General features: G+C 42.5%; 1 protein-coding gene across 1 annotated transcript; it reads right to left on the bottom strand.

Moving 5' to 3' along the window:
* Positions 1–1,121: 1,121 nt before the first annotated feature.
* On the bottom strand, positions 1,122–22,077 carry CREG2 (cellular repressor of E1A stimulated genes 2). Its single transcript, XM_016120795.2, has 4 exons — positions 21,640–22,077; positions 19,202–19,371; positions 6,916–7,029; positions 1,122–6,061 (listed from the first exon to the last, which is right to left on the bottom strand). Exons 1-4 carry the CDS (start codon positions 22,054–22,056, stop codon positions 5,914–5,916), a joined length of 849 nt encoding a protein of 282 aa, XP_015976281.1. The 5' UTR covers positions 22,057–22,077; the 3' UTR covers positions 1,122–5,913.
* Between the last annotated feature and the right edge of the window lie 427 nt (positions 22,078–22,504).

Here is a 22,504-nt window from a genome sequence, read left to right on the forward strand (position 1 = left end):
CTATCAGCACACCACAACTTAGATATCTTTTGCACCCCTGTAAATGCTCTGTGTGCGTAGAAATGCAGGATATACAGTCAGGCAGCCCCCAAATGCCAAGGCAGCTCTGTTCTCTATGCTTACTTCCTTGTTGCTCATTCTTTAGCCCAGCAGTCCCTGACCTTTTTGGCACCAGGGGCTGGTGCTCCTATGAGAACCTGATGCCTGATGATCTGAGGTGGAGCTGAGGTGGTGATGCTAGCGCTGAGGAATGGCTGCAAACACAGACGAAACTTGGTTCACTCGCCTGCCACTTACCTCCTGCTGTGCTGTGCTGTGCTGTGCTGTGCTGTGCTGGTCCATGAGTTGGGAACACCTGCTTTAGCTTATGAAGAAAGCTTCCGCCCTGTGTTACACTTCTACGGACACCTGGGAACTATGAAGTGTTAACGTTAGTTTATATCACCGAAATTCTCTTTAGTCATTTTAACAGCTTCTAGAGACAGTGAGTCAGATGATGAGGAGGAGTTGAGGAGATGTCTGAAGGCATGCATTTCTGGTGGGGAAGTTCTGGAGAAGACCTGCTCAGGACGTGGGGTCCCAAGGTGGACTGGAGGTTGGATGACAAATCCACTAGTTCGCCCAGAACTTTCCTGACTTTATCACTGAAAATCCCATGTCCTGGGGAACCCTCGGGCCCAGGTGAAGTGGGCCAGCTGATCACTCTGCGTGGGGACAGGAACATCTCTGAGAAGCTGGAGTGTGATGGGTGGTTCATGGAAGCTGCAGAACTAATTGTTCTCGTGGGCGTGTGTCATTCTTGGTCAGTTTTTGACCCCTTGGACAAGTTTTCTCATCAGTAAAATAGAGCTTTTTTGTACTCCTCAAATCTAGGAATAACAACTATGCAAAAAATGGCAAATGCTTCCAACAGTGGGAACATCACGGTGCGGCTACTTCAGCACCTTCAGGTCTGCAAATTAAGTGCATTGTGCTCAGAGCCCTAAAGATTGTGTCAATAGAAGTCACCTGGCTAATTCTTTGCTTTCTATTGGAAATTTAACTGCTGATTTATTGTAATAGCCTCTATTTTCTTAGAAATTTTACAATGTCAATTTGTAATACTACATGATAGGACTATATATAAATATCAATTTTATTTAATCAGGCATAGAAATCATATCAGAAATGAAACAGTCATTGGTTAAACAGACATATCCAGCTTTGAAAATAGATTTTACACTCCACGTGCAACACACAGCACAGAGCTTCATTACAATTAGAATTTTATAATAATTGACTCGCTGTCCATTATTGCAATCAAATAAGAATCAATAAATTATTCTAGAGAAGTTTATTTTCAGAATAGTGTTTGATGGTTAAATTATTTAAAATAGAATACAGACTTACTGGAAATATTGTAGAAAAACACTTCAACCAAAAAAGAACTCATTTGTAACAAGTCAATGTATACTAGGCATATTGAAACAAATAACATCAGAATTACACTCTACATCAAGGTTATGGATATGTACAATCACCATCAATAAAAAACATGGGGATCAGGATATAGCTTTATTCACAGAAACAAAAGAATCCTTCCTCACAATGTTTAGAGGAAGATGATGGGAAATATAATAGTTCCTTGCTGTAAACACCCATGGAGAATCATGTACAGATTTGAATTCCTACTTACACTGATGGCTTAATCAACATCTTTATGTCAGAAACTTAAAGATATCTTCCCCTTCTAAGTGTCCCACACAAAATCTAAACAGCAGATTTGCTGAATTCTAATTAATTTCTATTCAATATCAAATTGAATACATCTAGAAAACTTTTAGAGAAGTCTTCTATCTCTTCCACAAATGCATACATTAGTGCTTAACAAAAGAAAACTAATGTTGTCTGTTCTGCTAAAGTTTGGCACATAGCTCAGTTCTTCGTTTCATTAAGAACCAACAAGAGAGATAGCTAAGGCGTAAATTTTGTTTATATTAAACTTTTTGCTCTGAGATAACTGTGGATTCTGAGATAATTGCAGCTAATTGTAGATTCGCATGCAGTTGTAAGAAATAACACAAAGCAATCCCATGTGACTTTACCCAGTTCTCTCCAATGGCAACATCTTGCAAAAACTATAGTACAATATCACCACCAGGATTTTGACATCGATACAGTCAAGTTACAGCACATTTCCATCACCACAAGGATCTCTTGTGTTACCCTTTTATAGTCATATTCACCTTGCTCCTTCTCCATCCTCCTCCCTGGCAACCCCTAATCCGTTCTGCATTTCTAGAATTTTGCATTTCAAAATGTTACATAAATGGACTTATACAGTATGCAACCTTTTCAGATTGGTCTTTTCACTTAGCATCATTCTCTAGAGTCATCCAAGTTGTTGCTCATATCAGAAATTGAATTAGTTATTGCCGAGTAGTATTCCATGGCATAGATATGTCACAACTAGCTTCATCAGCCGCCCATTAAAGGACATCTGGTTGTTTACAGTTTTTGAGTATAATGAAAAAAGCTACTACGAACATTTATATACAAGTTTTTGTGAGAACATAAGTTTTCATTTCTCTGGGCTAAATGCCTAGGAATGCAATTACTGAGTGGTATGGCAACTGCATGTTTAGTTTTATAAGAAGCTGCCAAATGGTTTTCTGTTCCCATTTTATGTCCCCACCAGCTGTATATGACTGATCCAGTTGCTCTGCATCCTTGCCAGTATTTGGTGTTACTATATTTTAGCAATTTTGGTAGATGCATAGTGGTTTTATTTTGCAGTTCCTTGATGACTTATGATATTGAGCATCTTTTCATGTGCTTATTGGCTATTTGGATGTCCTCTTCAGTGAAATGTTTGTTCATTTTCAAATTGGACTTAAAAAAAAATAAAAAACTGTTGCGTTTTGAGAGTTCTCTGTATATTCTAGTCACTAGTCCTGTGTTGGATATGTGGTTTGCAAATATTTTCTCCCAGTATGTGTCTTATCTTTTCACTCTCTAACATGTTCTTTTTCAGAGCAAAAGTTTAAATTTTGATGAAGTGTAATTTATCAAACTTTTCTGAATTGTGCTTTTGGTGTCTAGTCTAAAAACTCTTTGCTTAGCTCTAGGTCCTCCAAATTTTCTATTTAAAACGTTTTATAGTTTTACATTTAATGTTTCAAGGAATTATCTATTTTGAGTTCATTTTTATATAAGGTAGGAGGTTTAAGTTGAGGTTCTTTTTATTTGCTTACAGATATTCAATTGCTTCAGTACATTTATTGTAGACTATCTTCCTTCCATTGAATTAGTTTTGTACTTTTATTAAAAAAAAAGTCAGTTGTGCATATTTATAGGGGTCTAAATCTAAATTCTCTATTCTGTTCCATTGATCAATGCGTCTATGACACCAACAAAACTACATTGTCTTAATTACTGTAACTACATAATAAATCTTCATATTGGGTAAAGTGATTTTTCCTACTTACTTTTCTAAAATTGTTTTAACTATTTCAAGGCCTGTGCCTTGGAACTTTAAGAATAAGTTTTTAATATGTGTACAAAACCCTTGCTGGGATTTTGATAAAAATTGCATTAAACCTATAGCTGAATCTGGGAAAAATTGATATCTTTACTATTTTGTGTCATCCAATCTATAAATATAGTATATCTCTTCACTTATTTAGGTCTTTACTTTTTTTCATTAGCATCTTTTAAGTTTTAGCATATAGATCCGGTACATGTTTTGTTAAATTTATACCTAAGTATTTACTTTTTTTGGAGTGATTATAAATGATATCGTGTTTTTAATTTTGGTCTCCACTTTGCTCATTGTTAATATATGGAAATGCAATTAAATTTTATGTGCTGATCTTGTATCCTGAGACCTTGCTGAACTCATTTTCCAGTCCTAGGAGAGTATTTTTTTTTTTTAAAATACATCTTTTGGAATTTTCTATGTAGACAATTATGTCATCTATAAACAGGGATACTTTTATTTCTTTCTTTCCAGTCTTATGCATTTTCATTTTCTTGCCTTACTGCCACTTCCAAACTTCCAGCATGGCATTTAAATTTTTAATCAATGTAAATTTTTAGAGATTTGCTGAAACTGACTGCCCTGAATAGGGTCCATCAGTCTCAAATAGACACATTATTCAACAATCTTCTTAGTCATCCAACATGTTCAGATTTTGTATTCTGTAATTTGGATCTATAACTAATAACATTCATCAGTGGTTATGAATGACACCCATACTGCAAAGCCCCTTGAAGCAGAAGGGTGACCTTTAATGAGGAACTTGATTATAAAAGCAAACCTAGCGTGGGAACATTATCCACAAGACAGGACCAGGAGGCAGTGATGCCCAAAGAATTAAGGTTCAAGGTGACTTCCAGAGTATGTGGTTAGTCCTTCCAGTTTTCCCCTCTAACCTCTAAAATGGGAGTAGCATAACTTTAAACTCTGAAAATATGAAATATCCTCTCTCATCTTATGCTTTTATATTAAATATTGCTATTGTTAGGAACTCTTGAGAATTGGCTTTTAATGAATAAAGAATTCTGTGCATCTTACTATGCTTTTAGTAACAGGCACTTAAAAATATTTGGACAACTCAAATTCTCTTCATGTCTTAATTTTTTAAACGAGTGTGTAACCATTAGTAACACTTTTATTTATCTTAAAAATGTGTATGTCCTCTATGTAGTGATGTATTTTTATGTTATACAACATACCTAACCCACCAAAGAGGGTTTATAGCCATTACAGAAAGACAGAAAACTGGATACTACTAGATCCTTTGTTGAAGTTAATATAAGAGGTCTTGGCTGTGCACTTCAGTAATTCTTTTGCTCTTAAAAATGGGTCTTTCAGGTACCCCTCCATTCATTGTGTGCAGTGAGGTTTGGAGTCAGAGCTGGAGATGTTGACTTAGCTCCTGTGAGCCTCAGTTTTCTTGCCTGAAAGTGGCAATGACAGTATGCATCTCACTGGCTGTAAGGCTAAATGAGATGACCCTGTTAAGGATTGGGTCCAAGACTGAGCAGGGAGCATGCTGTCCCTTACTGACTTCTTTCCTTCTTTCTCTTACATGTCACCTTTGCTTCCTTCCCAGGTTCCCCCCTCTCTCTCCTCTCTATAAAGCACAGCATGAGATGCTTTTTATTTCGGACTCCACTCCTCAGGCCTGCGAGAAGTGAGCCCTCTGTTAGAAGCATGAGCCATGGAGTCGGGGAACTTCCTGCCAAAGCTGGTCCCCGGGCCCCCAACAATGTGCCTCTGCATTCTGCTTTCATAGAACAGGGCTGTGCGTGTCTTTGCATAGTTCATCATGTCACAGTGGGAAAAAAGTTCCCTAGGTGACCAATACATTCTAGCAAACGGTACTTCATATGCGTTTGCAATCCAGCAGCATGATGACTAATCCATAGACAAAAAGTCCTGGACCCTCACCCTAAACATGAAATTGTGGCTTTGGGACTCATATTTAGTCCCTCTGTGGTTGCTATGAGCTTTGAACCAAGACACTGCTTTTGGTACAGCAAGCAACAAAAATACTCTCACAATACAAAGCAATCACATTATACATACAGGCACCTTTTTTTTTTTCTTTCTTAAAGACTGGAATAAGAACTGTCTCAACATGTCACTTTGACAACCATCAGTAATTCCCAAATAGGTGAGTCTAGACTGAATACAATGTAAACGAGGACGACACATGTGAAGTACCTGTGTGAATTGGGGATTTGCAAACAACCATGTTAGTCTCCGGTCTTAGCATGGGGTACCCTAGTCCCCCTCTCCAATCTACCATGAGGATTACAGGGCTGCTCTGAACCTTCCATAAAGAGACAGCAGCCAGTAGCTGTCTGGCAGCATCGCTCAAAAGGTTTTCATTTTCCACAAACGCCAAGGACTTGCTTTTCACTCCATCAGGCCTTTCTTGGAACTGCTTTGAAATATTCCTCCCGTGAAATGTCCACTACTCCTCCATACCATTTCTGAAGCCAGATGTGTTGTATCCTCATCTTCATAAAGAACCATTCATAGTGGCGAGGCCACTTCCTCATGACCGGGTGTCTAGGGAATAAAGGAGAGGGTGTGATGAAGCTGTTCTTGCCAGACGTGAGACCCTCCCAGAGTATAGGTCCCAACTCCAGCTGGGGAGTCAGGGATGGGGTCTGGGACAGCCTTAGGAAGGCAGGACTGTTGTTCCCACAAGGTGGCAAACAGCTCAAGTCTTAAACCGGGCTCGTTGGTTCACATCACAGTTTGACTGCTGATGAGCTGTGATGCCTCGTGGGTGGTTTGCTCTCTGAAGCCCCAGTTTCCTCACTTATCACATAGGATGACAACAGTGGTGCTCAGACCACAGGGCTGTGTGGGAGGAAACAATTAGGCACACAAAAACAACTGCATAGAGAAAGTGCTCAGTGAATGTCAGTTATTGTGCCAGGAAGCAGAAAGAATGGCTTTTGGTGTCTCTGAATGAGACCTTGAAAGAATCGGGAGCCCATGAAACAAACCTATTCATGGGAAGGTTTCTATTTCTATAGCAGCCTTGCAACTGTTGGGCCAATTTGAGAGCCAGCCAGAGTGGACAGGGATGCCACTCACAGCCAGCTTTCTGCCACTTACCAACTTGCCTTCTCCCCTGAACATGTGTCATCATTAAGGGGGTGGGCTATGGCTCACTTTTTAAAAATTTCATAAAAATAAAAATTTTATTTATATCTAAAAATGTTACAAACAAAATTCTAAGTCAAAGTGCAAACTGGGAAAAACACCTACGACAGCCAGCGTGAGACTGGCAGTACTGCCACAGCTCAGACCATTATTGTCATCGACTCAAAGGTGTTACATGGCACAGCCCTGAACTCTGCCTTTTATTACCATGTGTTTCTGGGCAAACCAACTTTAAAGCACATACAAACCTTGAAAACATGGCTTGTTTGGCAAATTCCACTTCTTCAGGAGACACTGTAATCATCTGGCCAGTGAATGTTAACCGAGCACATCGGGGATCTTCTGGGTCGACGATATTTTTCCTACATTCACATGTTAAAATGATGACAGAACATCAGCCGAAATACTCACGATTTTATTAAAGATTGAAAACAAAATTAAAACAGAGATTCTGACTTTTAAAAGTTGTCCATTGTTTCTGGACCTAAATGTACCCAGAAGGCCACCTGGAGCAGATTTTTTTGGTTCCAAAAAGAACTGGCAGCATGGACCTCTCTCTGTGCAGAGATAATTGGCATCCCTCCTTTGCCCCAGGATGGAGAGTGGCCTCAACATCCCTTGGGAAGCTGGAGTGGTCAGGTGTTGGCCAGTGTGCACCACCGGGACACAGGGCCTCCTGGGGAGCACAGGGACAGAGGCCATGGCCCAGGTAGGTGCTTTTCACAGCTGAAGAAACTGTGCTTTGATGGGTTAAGTGACTTTTGCCCACCATCCCATCATGAAGTGAATGGCGGGCAGATCCTGTGTTGGCTTGGTGAGGCTCCACGGGCTGTGTGTGTGCCTATGTGATGGCTCTCTAAACCATTTGAGGTTTCCTCACCTCATCCATAAAAAATCAGCCTTCATGGGCCTGCCAGCCTTGTGATCACTAAACCCCAGGCATGAGCACCCCTGGTTTTGGCACACTCCTTGAGCTACGCACCACAATTTATAGTGTCAGTGTTGCAGGAATGTTGCAAAAATCAGACCAGTGAGAAACTAAGCACCACTCGGAGAGTTGGAGAACTCAGGTTTATTATGCTGGTGGTCCTAGAGGAGCTAGCGCTCTGAAGATCTGGGCCCTGAGCTCAGATGCAACTTTGCTTTTATAGAGCTTAGTTGGCATGGGCCGATTGGTTAATTTGTCCTCAGACAGTTACAGACTGTGGGAGTTGCTATGGGTTACAGGCAGTTACATTTGTTACTTAGATAGAACAAGCAAAAGGGAGGATGAGTCTTTAGTTAATTTTGAGGTCACCCTGCCCTATGTCCTCTGCAGCAAGCATATCTACAGAAGCAGAACAAAGAGCTGATTATAAGGTTAGCCTTTTGAGTGAAAATTCCTCTTCATCAGTTTTCTTCAAAAGCATGTACAGCAGTCTCTTCTTATCCGTGGTTTTTCTTTCTGTAGTTTCAGTTACCCAGAGTCAACCGGGGACTGAAAATATTACATGGAAAACTCCAGAAATAACCAATTCATGAGTTTTAAGTCGAGAGTTGTTCTGAGTAGCATGATGAAATCTTGAGCTATCCTGTTCTGTCATGCCTGGGATGTGAATCATCTCTTTGTCCAGTGTCTCCATGCTGTTAATCAATCAGTAGCTGTCTTGCTTATCAGATCAGTTATCAAAGGAAGAGAGAGAGAAGTAGGGAGACCACATTCACATAACTCTCACTACAGTATATTGTTACGATTGTTCTATTTTATTATTAGGTATTATTAATCTCTTACTGTGCCTAATTTACAAATTAAACTTTATCATAGGTATGTATGTGTAAGAAAAAAACACAGTATATATAGCGTTCAGTACTGCCCATGGTTTCAGGCATCCACTAGGGGGCTTGGAATATGTCCTCCTCGGATAACAGGGGGAGCACTGTGTTTAAAAATTTATTTTTCAATAAATGCAAGAGGGGTGTATTAGAGAGAATAATGGAAAGTGCATATTCATTTTTAAGTAAAAATGAGAGTGGTCTTAGGGACCCTTGATGTAGCTGGCGAAGGATCCTAACAAAGTTTCCTTTCACAGATGGTGTATATCATAAAATAAACTGTTGCCTTGAAGCATGGCTCATTCAAACTCATTCTCAACCCTTATATTGCATTAAAATCTTGAGAGAGGTACATTTGTTAAACAAAGCATATGTTTTGCTTATACTTAAGGAATTTGCTTTCACCTGCCAGAAAGTTTTTCTTTATTACACATCCTGCTGAGTTGTAACAAGAGAGACAGCAGACATGCCCACACTTTTAGGTAGAATTTTTCTTGTGGCTTAAGAATGAAAAAATGGTGGGATGCAATCTGCATAATAACTATAAAAATTGAATCTCTAATTAATGAAGCTTGTAAAAACCTTAGGAGAAAATAAGTAGAAAGAGACCTTGCTAGTGCAAAGTTTGGAATCCACTGGTAGCCTTGTTCTTTCTAGATTAGTCCAGGGCCTTTACAGTTCCATCCTCAGCCTGGGTATGTAAGCAATAGTGGCACAAAAGGAACTCCTTGCTCTGCCTACTTGGACCTCTCCCAAGTTTGTCTGTATCCCTCTTGTTCCCCATTGAGCAATTTGCATGGACCCGCAGTCTGATACACCATCTGCCATTTCCTGACCATTGACTCTAGCGTAACTACATTCCCAGGCTTCTGAGGGAAGAAGAAGAAGAAGAAGAAAGCACTACTAAAGAAGCAATAACTGACAGCAGCTGTTTTTGAGTTTGGGCATCTCCTGTGATTGAGTTCGGGGGATAGGAGCAGAGGGAAGCAAATCCATCTCAGGAAGCGCTGCCCTTTTGTTTAGGAAAGCACTTAAATGAGCTTGATTATTCAGGCAAGGCCAGGACCCCTCCCCAATGCACCCCGGGCCAGGGTTTGGGATGAGAGAAAGGGAGTGAAGGCAGGAGACACAGAAGGGTTTTGTTTTGTTTGCTCAGGGAGGTTGCTGAGACTCCTAGGAGAAAAGGGGACACATGGAGTTTGCAGGGGATGCTTAGCAGTGTGGCAAGGAACGAGGTGCCTCTATCCCTGTGATGAGGGGTGGCCAGTGACTGGACTAGGAATGGAATGTGACATGGTTCTCTCATAGGCTGTACTTAGAGTTGCCAAATTCAGTAATTAAAAATACAGGCTATCCGGTTAAATTTGAATTCTAAATAAACAACAACTATTTTTCAGTATAATATGTCCCAGAAGATATCTGGGACATTCTTATATGGAAAGAATGTTTGTTTATCTGAAATTCAAATGTCTGTTTTTTTCTGACAGCCCTAGCCCTAGTAAAGTCTGTTATATCCAGGGTCCCTGTGCGGCGGGAGGGAGCTCCAGAGGGAGAGGGACGAGGAGGTGCGGGTAGTCTCGGGGGTGATTATAAAGATAGACTGTGGAGTCTAATCTGGACAAAGAAAAAGGGGAGCCAGGAGGCACTGACAGGTGTCGGGATGGTTTTGGGGGCAAAGGTTTGGCTGCCTCTATGTGGTCCAAGCATGTCTCAGTGGGGTTACTTAGGCAAGAAGAGTATGGGGTAGGATGCTCAGAATGGGGATTCAGATGTGGTGCATTATAACTAAAGACAATGATGGCTGTCCCAAAATGCCAAAGAGAGCCTTAGAATACCTTAGAATAAATGACCGGGTTTCTATCTACCCTTACAAATGCATGCAAACTGATATATCTATTGGCTGAACAATGCCCCTCCCCACCCCCGCACTGCCCCACCAAGATATTCATAACCTAATCCCCAGAATGTGTTACCTTACATGGTAAAAGGGACTTTGCAAATTAAGTTAAGGATCTGAGATGGGAAGATTACCTGGGATTATCCGATGGGTCCAATGTAATCACAAGGGTCCTTATCAGAGGAACACAGAAGATCAGATAAGAGGGTATAGGACAACAGAAGCAACAGGTTAGAGTGAAGCAAGGAAGATGCCACATGCTAAGGAATGCAGGTGGCCTCCAGGAGCCAGAAAAGGCAAGGAAATGGTTTTCTCACAGAGTCTCTGGAAGGAACCAGCCCTGACAACACCTTGATTGTAGCCCCATAAGACCCATTTCAGACTTCCGACCTCCAGAATTGTAAGAGAATACATCTGTGCTGTTCTAAGCTATAAAATTTGTGGCCATTTGTCCCAGCAGCAATCAAAAATTGTATACCAGCTCTCAAGGCAGAACTCAAATATTCCCTATATTCAACCAATGCATATTTAGCCTCGTCATGTTCAAGGCTAGTTGCTGGGGCTGATAGAAAGCCAGGTGGACATCAGACAATTTGCTAGATGGTTAATGATTTATTCACTCGATATGATAACATAGAAACCTGCTAATGTTTCCTGCTAATATATCCTGAAAATATTGGTAGGTTTCCATGTTATAACATCGACCTGGAAATCTGGAAATGAGTGGGAAATAGTTAGGTTAAGGGGGTGCAGGGAACTCACTCTAGACAGAAGGAACAGCACAGGCACAGGTTCCCAGGCAGAAAAGACACTGGGACCAGGACAAAGGCAGGGGGCACGGGATGTCCAAGAGATGAGAACTCCCCAGAGGTGGGCCACACAGGTCTCGCAGGCCCTGTTAATATTTTTAAATGTCATCCTAAGAGCAAAGGGTAAACATTAAAGAATTTTAAGGAGGGTAGTGAAATGATGAGATGTGTATTTTGAAAGGATCCCTCTGGCTTCAAGGTGGAGAGTGGGTTGGAAAAGGGCAAGCAGGGATCCAGGGAAACTGCTCAGGAGTATTCAAAGGGTACAGGTGAGCATCAGTGAGCGAGTGACAGGTGATGGAGAGAAGCAAGCTGGAGAGAAGTCCTCAATGGTATTATCTTAAGAAAGTTACTTCAATGTTTTTCTGATACAGAAGGCCCAGTTTATGGAAGCAAAAGGACATTGACCCAAAAAGACAATTAGACAAAATTGCATCAGGAAAATATAAATTATATGTCTGATAGGATTATATCCTGAATATATAAAGAACTCCGGCAACTCAATAATAAGAAAGAAATAACCCAACTGAAAATGGATAAAGGCATTGATAGATAGTTCTCCAAAGAAGATATACAGATAGCCAATAAGCACATGAAAAGATGCTCACCATATCACCCATTAGGATGGCTGTAATAAAAATGGCAGGTAATAACAAGAGCTGGTGAGAATTTAGAGAAACTGGAACCCTCATACATTGTTGATGGAACTATAAGATAGTGCAGTAGAGTCACCATATGACCCAGCAATTCTACTACTAGCTATGTACCAAAGGGTATTGAAAACGTATATCTATACAAATACTTGTATATGAATATTCGTAGTGGCATTATTCCTAATAGTCAAAACATGGAAGAAACTGTCCAACAACTGATGAATGGGTAAATAAAAGTAAATAAATAAAATGTGGTTTATTCATACAATGGAATAGTATTCGGCCATAAGAGAGAATGAAGGCTTGTACTAAGTGAAAGAAATCAGTCACAAAAGCCACATGTGATTCCATTTATATGAAATGTCCAGAGCTGGCAAATCTATTGATGCAGCAGATAGATTAGTGATTGCCAGAGGCCAAGGGCCTTTTAACAAAACCCTTACATTTATGTAACAACCCTAAAAGCTTTCTGTAGGGGGCACATTTATGAGACTTGTGTCCTTATCGTAATGCATGTTATTTCAGGACAAGAGAGTGTCATGTCTAACAGGTAAGGAAAATGTTTGTGAACTGGATGGGGTGAGGGAGTCAGAAGCAGGAAAGGGTTCATCTGAGGAACTGAAATCGTAAAAGAGATTCATAAAAGAGATCCCCTGGGAGCTCTGGGGACAACACTTCATGGAGCTGAAACACGCTTGGGAAAGAGAAGTAGCTGCAGGTTGCTATGGAAGCTGGTCAGAGATGAGGGTGGGAGAGATGCTTGAACACTGGAACTCTGAGCTTTCCCTCTGCAGAGTTCTCTGCCTCTTCCCAGGCAGGGTTTTTAAAAGCCTCGCAGGTTAACTTTAGCTTCAGAAGGACTATAGGACTGTGTGGGGAAAGGAGAAGAGGTAACACGAATCCGGACAGGAAGAAATTTATTCAGATTTACGTGTTACCTTCTCAGGCAGTGAACAAAATTCAGTGATGAGAGATGGAATTCAGCTTCTCTATCTGATTCAGCTGGGCCTTGTACTTTGAAATGCACATCACATCTCAGGTGGACAGGCTGCTGACAGGGATACATCTTGGCTATCTGCAAGCGCCAGCAAGCACACACTTATTCAGTGGGTGGAAGCTTTCATCTATCATCAACAGCATCTTTTATCATTATAAGAACAGTTAAAAAGATGGAGGTGGTGAGATGAGTGCCTAAGAGGCATTTCTACTTCTGAAATCTCTCTCTCTCTCTCTCTCTCTTTTTTTTTTTTTTTTTTTGTCTAGAAGCAATGATTCAACTCAGTATGTACTAATTTAGTTGTTGGTGCTATTTATCCTGCACTCATGGTGCAAAGGCTAACCAACCCCCCCACCCACACCCTCCCGTTAGTAATCTTGCTTCACCAAAGCAGTTTCTCCTCCTGTCAACATGCCTATGAATACAGGGACTGCTACAGGACAGTGTCTCCATGTCAGCACTACTTCAAAGTGTCATTCCTTGGTGTTGACTTGCCTCTGCAATGTGAAGCCCTCCAAGCAAGTTATTCTGAGAGGTCATCATCTGGAACGGCTACCATTCTGTGTTTTACACACTCATTGGGCTTCAGTCCATTTATGGTCTGGCACCATCCCTCAGAAACTAGATTTCTTCGCAAACTAAAACCTTAGTCTGTCCTCTGATTCAAACCACACTGAGGCCTGGTCGGTCAGCTCTGAAAAGAGATGCTGTTTATTGTTGGGAAGAGATGCCTTCAGCCTGGGAGAGTGAAACAGGCTGTGACCCAGGGCACCATGACAATCTTTCATAAAAAAACCTTTTGGGGAAGACAGAAAAAGTGTTTTGGGGTCCTTCTTTCTCAATAATTAACCAGGTCTGCCTAGAAACCCAGCATTTGTCCAACCCATCAGTTGAAACTTTCACTTCAGGGAAAGCCTCTTTTGATTCCATTTATTTATGGATCTTCAAAATGAAAGTTGATCCAATTCCATCGAGCGGAATGGTTCAACAAACGAGCCCTCCCCAGTCCTCAGGGCTACCCAAGAGGCAAACTCTAAAATCTATGGCGTTTGAGCCTGAAAGCTCCATAAGGGAAGACGCTTTATTGGAGGAGAAATTCTCCCAGTGAGCTTTTTTTTTGTTAATCAATATTTATTGAGTGTCTATATAACTAAGTCTCTGATATGAGCATAAATTCATATAGTCACAGGGGCATCTGTACGTGCTCATGTGTGAGAGGAAAATAGGAGTGAGGATGGGTGTCGCTGATTGCCAGGACCTGCAATCTTATTCTCCATACATTGTCTTAACCTGAGCTAGGAAATAGAGTCCCATCCTGAATTTATCACATTAAATAAAGACCTCAAAGCAGCAAGGAAGCAAACAGAATAAAGGAATAAAACGGACTCTATGTAAACTATCAAAAATTAGGCAAGACGCGTTTGCAGGTTCTGGTTTAGAGGGCCGTAATGTTGGACAAGGTGAAAAAGCCACTTCTCTTTCTGTGTTTGTCAGACCAATCGTGACTTCATTTTGCAAATTTGGCTCAGTGGCCAAATTGTAGTTCTTAGCAGGCATTTACTAGAAATCAAAGAAATGCATAGAAGATCCACTTAAAGTCCTCATTGTTCTAAAGCAGTGTCAGAATCACCCTGGAGCTCCTTCAAACTATGAGCCCTTGTCCCCTAAGAGGTCTGGTCTTTGTGCTGGGGGAGGGACAAGACTACCCAGGTCATTATGATGTAGCCCTCTTGTCCTGTCTCCATGCAATGGAGAGTCACGCTACCACTCTAAATTTGTGGGAGTTCCACTGTACAACATCCCATAGCGATCTGCATGTGCTGTTCTCGCCTACACCATCTTTACCATGCTTAGTGTGTCTTGCCTCCAATAAGCCAAAGAGCCAGAAAGTCCTCAGATAGCTTCCCCTTTCCTCCCCAGGACACCGATGGCAAAAGCGAGGCGCTAAATAAGTCAAGTAGTTTATTTAACTTCAGAAATTTCTCTTGGCTACTTCACCTCATGGAAACCATCAACCTAGTCCTTTTTCAGAACTGAAAGGCACATTCTACTTATTATCCAGTCAGATTTGTTTTTCAAATTATCTCCTCTAGGAAAAAGGGAAGAGTAATAGCAGCCAATTCAGTATAGCCTGGGGTAGGAGCCAGGACAACTGTGTCCAATTAATCTAGTAACTTTATTATGACATTTTAGGGAAAGTACAGGGACTAGAAAATCAGGGTGATGAAAAGCTTTGGGAAAAATTCATAACTAGATAGGGTAGACTATCCTAGATTGAATTTTACAGATTCATTTAAAAACTCTTTAAGGTCCCTATAAACCTATAAAATATGCAGAAATATTTCTTCCTTTAATTGTTTTCAAGATATTCGCCTCTCCCAGCTTCAGTTAAGGAAATGACATCTGCCATGTATTTTCTTCAGCACTAAACTTCCTGAGATTTTTGGGTACTCAGTGTTCTTACCCATATCAGTTTAAATCTAACTTTCTCTTTAATACACAGGCAGTTAATGGACTTAAGTATCATTCTAGGGAGACCTGATGGTTACCAGGGGCAGTAGGGGGAAACATAGGGCAGTGTTGATTAAAGGGTACAAACTTACAGTTGGAAGATGAATAAGTTCTGGAGAGCTAATATATAGCATTCTGGTTATAGTCAACAACACTGTAGCATAAACTTCAAGGTTGCTAAGAGACTAGATCTTAAGTGTTCTCACTATAAAAAAAATTTATAATTGTATGACATGTTAATTAACACTGCAGTGGTAATCATACTGTAGTATGTAAACATATAAATCAACACATCATATACCTTAAACTTACACAATGTTCTATGTCAATAATTACACAGCAATAAAAGAGTATTTCTTAGCTACGTGCCAAGCATATACATTAGTTTTGATTACAACAAGCTTTTTGGTGAAAGCTCTCAACTTCATAACACTAGGGTACAAATCAAATATTAAGTCAATTGGCAAAGGATCAGGCACTGTTACCTGTTTTGAGAGGGAGGCAGGCACTCTGTGGTGCAGGGCCTCCTAGGCCACACTACGGGTTTTGTTATTTTTCTTAACGAAAGAGTTTAAGTAAGGGAACCCTAGGATCTGACTTGGGCTTTGGCAGATTACTCCGGCTGCTGGATTGAGGATAAATTCAAGGTGGTAAAGAGGAGACTTGGGAAATCAGTTGGGGCAACTGTAATGTTCAGAATAGATAATAGTTGAATATGTGAAAATATACACACAGATACACAAATCTCTATCTCTCTCTCTACCTACCTATCTACCTACCTACCTATCTAACTACCTACCTACCAATTTTCTACTTATTATCTATCATCTCTCTCTTTCTACCTACCTATTATTTATCATCTATCTACCTATCTATGTTATCATCTATGTATCTCTCATCTCTTATATGTCTGTCTACCTATCACCTACCTACCTACCTGCATACCTACCTACCTACCTACCTACCTACCTACTTACCTACCTATTATTATCTTTCACTTATCTATCTATCTATCTATCTATCTATCTATCTATCTATCTATCATCTATCTTTTTATCAATCCATCTAGGTACTTATTAAACACACACACAATATATGTATACAATTGTCTTGCACACCAGCCTGCTCATGCAGTAGACTCAGCCTTGCATCCCTGTCCCCTTAGGCCTTCATGTGTTTGGCCCCTGTTTGTTGGGTGGCTTCCTTCTCCTGGGCCTTGTCCTGCAGGTGGAGGTGGAGATCACCAGCTTCTCCCAGTGTAGGCTTTGCGGGAACCAGGGCTAACCCCCATGGCTGCAGAGGCAGCTGGTAGCCAAAATGCCCAGTGGGCAGTACAGGAAATGGCTGGGAAGGCATCCCCTCCTCACTGGTCATGTGTCCACACCCTGGCATCAAGCAGGAGGGGCAGCTCATTGCCTGCCAGGCCGTCCCTTCACCTTACACAGGTGCTTGTCAGGGCAGTTCTTAGCCACAGACTTTTCCACCCAATGCTATTGTGCTGAGCGGGAACAAGGAGTTCCTACTTGGCTTTTTTTTGTTCAGGGTGTTGGTGTCTACCCACTTTGGACTGGTTAAGTCTCTGTGATCAACATTATCAAGATTCTTGAGGCGATATCCAAAACATAGTGTTGACCTTGGAGTGTGAACCTCACACAAATGAATCTGCCTGTGCTTAAGCAGCTCATGGAAAATGATGGGTTCTGGGATGATTGCAAGCCCCATGGTCTGGGAACCTTTGCTTTGATGCTTACGGAGACTAAACTTAATTTTGTAGATATTTATTTAAGTTTGTTTTAATGCTTCAGAAGCTTATACAGTGTGAGGGGTGGTAGGTCTGAGCAGAAGAGTTCACACGAGGTACCAAAAGGGGTACCAATGGGTGGTGGCCCATCCTGCCTCTTGTAGGCTAGAGTGACAAGTGTGCTGTGACTTCGGCCCCTGGTGGCCACCTCTGGCCATGAGCTACCTCATCTGCTGCACAGATGTCCACATGTTCTGTACGTAGCCAGGAAGACAGTCTGCAGGCATGGTTCCACGTTGTGTGGGCATGCCTGCCCAGTCTCTGGATGCCTGTGAAGACATCTCTAAGCCAGATGTCTCACCACTCCCTGCTTTCAGCAGCTGCAGCCATCTACCGGGGACCTTCTGGGAGATATCTCCTCCCTCTACCTGAGCACTCAGGTGGCTTGGTTCACCGCCGTGTTGTGTCCCCTGTCTCCAAGAGCAGGTGTACTCTAGGTTCTAGAATCAACAGGCTCAGCGTGATGACTGCTTTTAGAGTGCCCGAATTAGGAACATGTCAACCGTTTAGAAAGGTGTCCTAGGAATATACTTCCAGTAACAGCAAGTTCAACTGGCCAAGAAAAATGAGAAAATGCCATGAAAAAGGAAGCATTCCTTTTCACAGCTTCTTGCCATACCCAGTAGGGAACTAGGTCAGAGGAACCATCTCCAGTTCTAAGTCTCACTGTCAATGTCTCAAGGGAAGTGACAGCGTCTTATCTAGACTGCATTTTACAGCATATTGTTATATTGATTATTACCACTTCCCTCCTAAGAACTAATAAGTTTGTTTGCTTAATACGTTTTTCATGCTTTGTGTGAAGAATAATAGAATTTTGGAGCTGGTGTAAATCTTACATTTTACAGGCAACTGAGTCCCTGGGGGTGAAGGGACTCCCCTGAAGCCACCTGTTGCTTTCGCTGCTCCTAGGGGAAGGGATCATTCGCAGCCCGCACACCAGCTTGGCATACACATCTCCCTGGCAGGATTTGATTTCAAGTTCTACATTTTAAATTCAGACAAAGGTGTTAGATCAACGTTCCATTTGTGCTTACGTGTCTTTTCTTTTACAATTTTTGAGAAAGTATATGAAAGGATTCCAGGTCTTTCTTGCACACATCTCTCCAGTGGGGGGTATAAGTTAATTCGAAAAACAATAAATAGACTGTGCTGCATGTATGTGCCTCAGAGACAAACTACTGGCTCTTCCTTCACCAACTCCCTCCCCACACCACCCTTTTCTGTAACAAGTGCTGCCATTTTCCTACTCAGGATTGTCCAAGACATGTTACAATATTTCTAACCCTCCTGTCAAAAACAAACAAACAACAAACAAACAAACAAATAAATGGAGCCACTTTACAAAGGAGTCAGAGCTGCCATGCCAGAGGAACTGCCTTGCATGTTTTATGCTTCAAATCTTTGCAAAGTTAAAACAGGGCAAAATAACTTCTGGACTGGGCCTAAAGAAACACTGGGTCCCAAATAACTCTTTGCAAAGATAACAAGAAAGCAGTTATTATGACTACTGGACTGAAAATTAGAAACACTCTTTAGAATTGACATCGCTATGTTACGTTACCTGCACCAGTAGAAATGCCTTCCTTCTTTTGATGTAGTTCTTCCCCTTCCCCTTCTTATAAATATCCATGGTCTTTGTCTCCTAATCAGAACACTATTTGGGCTTCTGCCTGAATCAATGTGTCCTGAATAGCTATTCTTATGGATCTCATAGAAATGCCTGTTTGCCTCCCGCTATGAAAGGTCTTTTATTTGTAAGTTAGCACTCTCAATAACCCTACAAGGTAGAAATTACTATTCTCATTTTACAGATGAGGAAACTGAGGCTCCCAAAGGTTAAGTATCCTGCCCCAAATCACACAGTTTGGTGGCTGGTGGAAGTCTACAGATCTGATTCCAGGGGCATCTTACACTTCCCACTTCAAGTCACTGAAGACATCACCACTTTGCAACTCAGGGCCCTGTCAAGTCCTGCGACTCAGAGAGGACCCACCCCCCATAGCCTCTCTGCTCTATGGGAGGGTCTGTTAGGCAAGGCAAACCCCCATTACCTGCACAACTCTCCTTCAGATTCTGGCAGCAGGAGCGAGGCCATGGGATTCTTCATCAGATCCGCCACCACTGGGTCCTTGGGTGTCACATAGAAGAAAGGAATCCCCGTGCTGTTGTTCAAGGGGCCATCGCTGATGGGCACACAGTTCCCAAACGGCAGTCCTCGGATCTAACAAACACGGAGAAAAGGCTTTTTCAATGCAGGGTCATTTTTCAATGGCCTGAGAGGGGAGCGTAGCTTGTATCTCAGCCAGGGAATAAATACAGCACTGAGGATGTGAAGCGAGCATGGCATCGGTGTGGTTCTGACTGGAAGTAAATTAAAGCACAGTGGTTCCCAATCTGCCCAGTTCGCCCAGCGACTGCTCCAGAATTTCTCTAGAGAAGCTTAGCAGTGACATTCTGTTTAGGAGGGATGATGAGGGGGTTATTCTTGAAATTACAAGTACATAGGGAACACCCTCATTTTATTAAATCTGAAATTATTTGTAAGGAAGGGGTAATGAAATTTATAGAGGGGTGCTAAAACCCACGAACTGCCCCTGAGAGCCCCACTGCTTTCCTCAAATTTTCGGCAACTTTAGGGATAGAACTTAACTTTGACATCAGACCTGGTCTTTGCACTCCAGGAACTTTCTATTATGGTTTCTTGTAGGTCCATACCACTTTCTCATGTAATAGTCATTTTTAAATTGTAATCAATATTATTTCATAATATTTCATTATATAATTCAGCAACTTATGGGAAATTGGTTTCTCAAACTTTTAACTTAAAGGAAGTTCAGAAATGTGCTATATTAATTTTTCTTCATGATCATTTAGTAGAGTGGGTAAAATTCTCAGACATACACGCAAATATTTCTTAGGTCTTCTTAAGCTCTGCTGGGTCTGGCATCCCCATCTTCACTGGCTTTCCCCTTTACAGAGTGTTCTGCATTGTTACTTAGCTCCAAACTCACGTGTTCTCTTTGTCTTTGAAGGGCTACATGACAAGAGTGTGATAAGGAATGGCTTGACTCTTAAAAAAAGGCTATTAAAGAATCTTTCAAAATGGCAGTATAAGTTCATTAGCAGTATGAGTTCCTTCGCAGATTCTGTTTTTCAGCTTGTTATATATTGCCTAAAGTCATGTTTTGTACACATGGCAGGCACATGGTAAACGTTCTCTGAATTTACTGAGTTTGGATTAAATAACTATATTGGAAAGGGGAACTAGTAACAAAGTTACCAAAAGAGATGTCGAAAGTCAAAATATCTTTAATATGTTGGCACTAGACTTTAAATTGCTTGAAACGATCTGTTTTGAACCAAAATCATCTTCATATTTAAGCTTCACATCTTAAGGTGTGTCTTAGGAGCGTAATGTAGAACTGTAGAAAACCATTTAGATGCTGTGAAGGAGGTTAAGATCATTGCTATAATCAGAATAAAGTTGTCATTTGGATAATTTTTTAAGCTAAAAAGCATCTTTAAAATTACTTAGTCAACCATTTAATGTCATAGATGAGGAAAGCAAAGTGGAGAACTCAGTGACTTGGCTATAGCCTTGGAGCCAGTGAGACCCACAGCTGGGGCAAGAACCTGCCCCCAGGCTAATAGCATACATAAAATATTAATTTTTCCTGCATGAAGCAAATAGAAGTTTGCATTACTGCCTTGTAAAAAAACAAAAACAAAAGCAAAACAACAAACAAACAAAAAGCACATCTATCTTAACAGCCCTAAAAACATTCTGGAGGGTGTATACTTAAGGATGTTACAATTTCATCATTTATCCACCTCATTTCAGCTTAACGTGGAGTCTGGTCTACCAGGTGAGTAAAACGTTTTGTAAACTGAACAAAAAAATCTGCAGCCAACAGCTCATTACAGCGTTTATGCACTTTGCACACTAAGCCTCTTTTCCAGAAAAATTCTTGAGTTCCATTTTTCTAAACGTATATTTTCCACCAATGCCCCGGTGATGCATTTCTCTCGGTCCCTTGATTCTGTTCGGTGTCAGTAAGTGACTGAAGTTCGTATCTATCCGAGGGTGCTGAGAGCTGGGAGGAGCTGACCGCGCCTACTCTGTGGTTCCAAAGGACATCAATGGTTTCTTTTATCCAGATTTCTGGTCAGGCGCTGGTTATTTGAGTGAGCAGCTGGAGACTGCGCTTCAGTCCTCATCCACCTGGCAGGAAGCCTGGTTGTCAGCCCCCTCTTCCCGCCCACCGCTACCCCTCACTCCCTGCCATGCCTGGCGAGCCGAAGCACAATCTGGTTCCATTATTTACTGGGTGCCCACGGGCCAATCTGTTAGCCCACTGGGCACATCTGTTAGACCTGGATCCGAGTTCGTGAGTGGTTGTTAGCCTCTCCCTGTCCCCTGGGCGCGCGACCGGGTGCGAGGCCACTGTGAGGCAGGCACCTGCCGCCTGCTCCCTGTGGGGTGGCTTACCTTCTCGTGCGTGGACACGGTGGCTAGACAGCCCCAGGCGCTGGCGTGGGCGAGGAAACGGGCGGTGCCCGAGCGCAGCCTCGGGCCGCTCTCGCGTCGGTAGGAAAACATCCCGGGCGGCGCGGGGGGTGGCCGGGCGCGGGCAGTGCCCGCGGGGGGCGGCAGGTGCTCCTCTTCCTTGTGCGCCGAGGCCGGGAAGCTGCGCTGCCATATGCTGCCTGAGTCCTCCAGCAGCGCGGGCATTGCCTCCTCAGTGGAGGCGCTGTCCAGCTCCTCGTCCACCTCGTTGGTGACCGCCCAGGACACAGAGCTCACGATCACGTAGCCCGCGGCGGGGGACAGCAGGGCGCTGCAGCACAGCAACCAGGAGAGGCGGGTCCCGGGCCTCGCCGGCTGCTGGCGGCGGCGCACGGACATCTTGCAGGCTGCGCGCCGGGCCTCGGGGACCACCAGCAGCGCACCAGCGCCGGGCGAGGGCGACAGCGCCCCCCGGCGGCTGGTGCGGGGAGCAGGAGCCAGCTTCCCAACGCCGCAGGATTCCCGGGCCGGGCCCCCAGCATCGAGGATGCCCTGGAAGCCTCACGCCGCTTGGAGAAGTCGCGGCTACTGGAAGACCAGATTCCGTTCCAACGCTGCACGCACTGCAGACGCCCTGTGCGGAGTCCCCATCGCGTGCCAAGTCTGGGGATGGGCTTGGTTCTCGCTGGTTGGCACAAGTTCTGCAGCCAGACGGTGGGCGATAAAATCCCCGCTCAATATACTCCTCCGCTCCCTGTTGTGTGACCCTGCCAAGTCACTTAACCTCTCTGAATATAGTATTTAACTCAAAGGGGTGATGGGTGGAAGGATTAAACGAGTTAATATC

The sequence above is a fragment of the Rousettus aegyptiacus genome, unplaced genomic scaffold, assembly GCF_014176215.1.
Source record: "Rousettus aegyptiacus isolate mRouAeg1 unplaced genomic scaffold, mRouAeg1.p scaffold_m13_p_7, whole genome shotgun sequence".
Lineage (NCBI taxonomy): Eukaryota > Metazoa > Chordata > Mammalia > Chiroptera > Pteropodidae > Rousettus > Rousettus aegyptiacus.

What these genes read in the sequence shown, in the direction of transcription:
- CREG2 (XM_016120795.2), bottom strand. Translation starts at nt 22,056, where the DNA reads ATGTCCGTGCGCCGCCGCCAGCAGCCGGCGAGGCCCGGGACCCGCCTC. An exon ending in TCTGAAGGAGAGTTGTGCAG is followed by an intron (nt 7,030 to 19,201) that starts GTAATGGGGGTT and finishes ATGTGAATGTAG; the next exon opens with GAAAAATATCGTCGACCCAG. An exon ending in AAACAAGCCATGTTTTCAAG is followed by an intron (nt 6,062 to 6,915) that starts GTTTGTATGTGC and finishes TTTATTCCCTAG; the next exon opens with ACACCCGGTCATGAGGAAGT.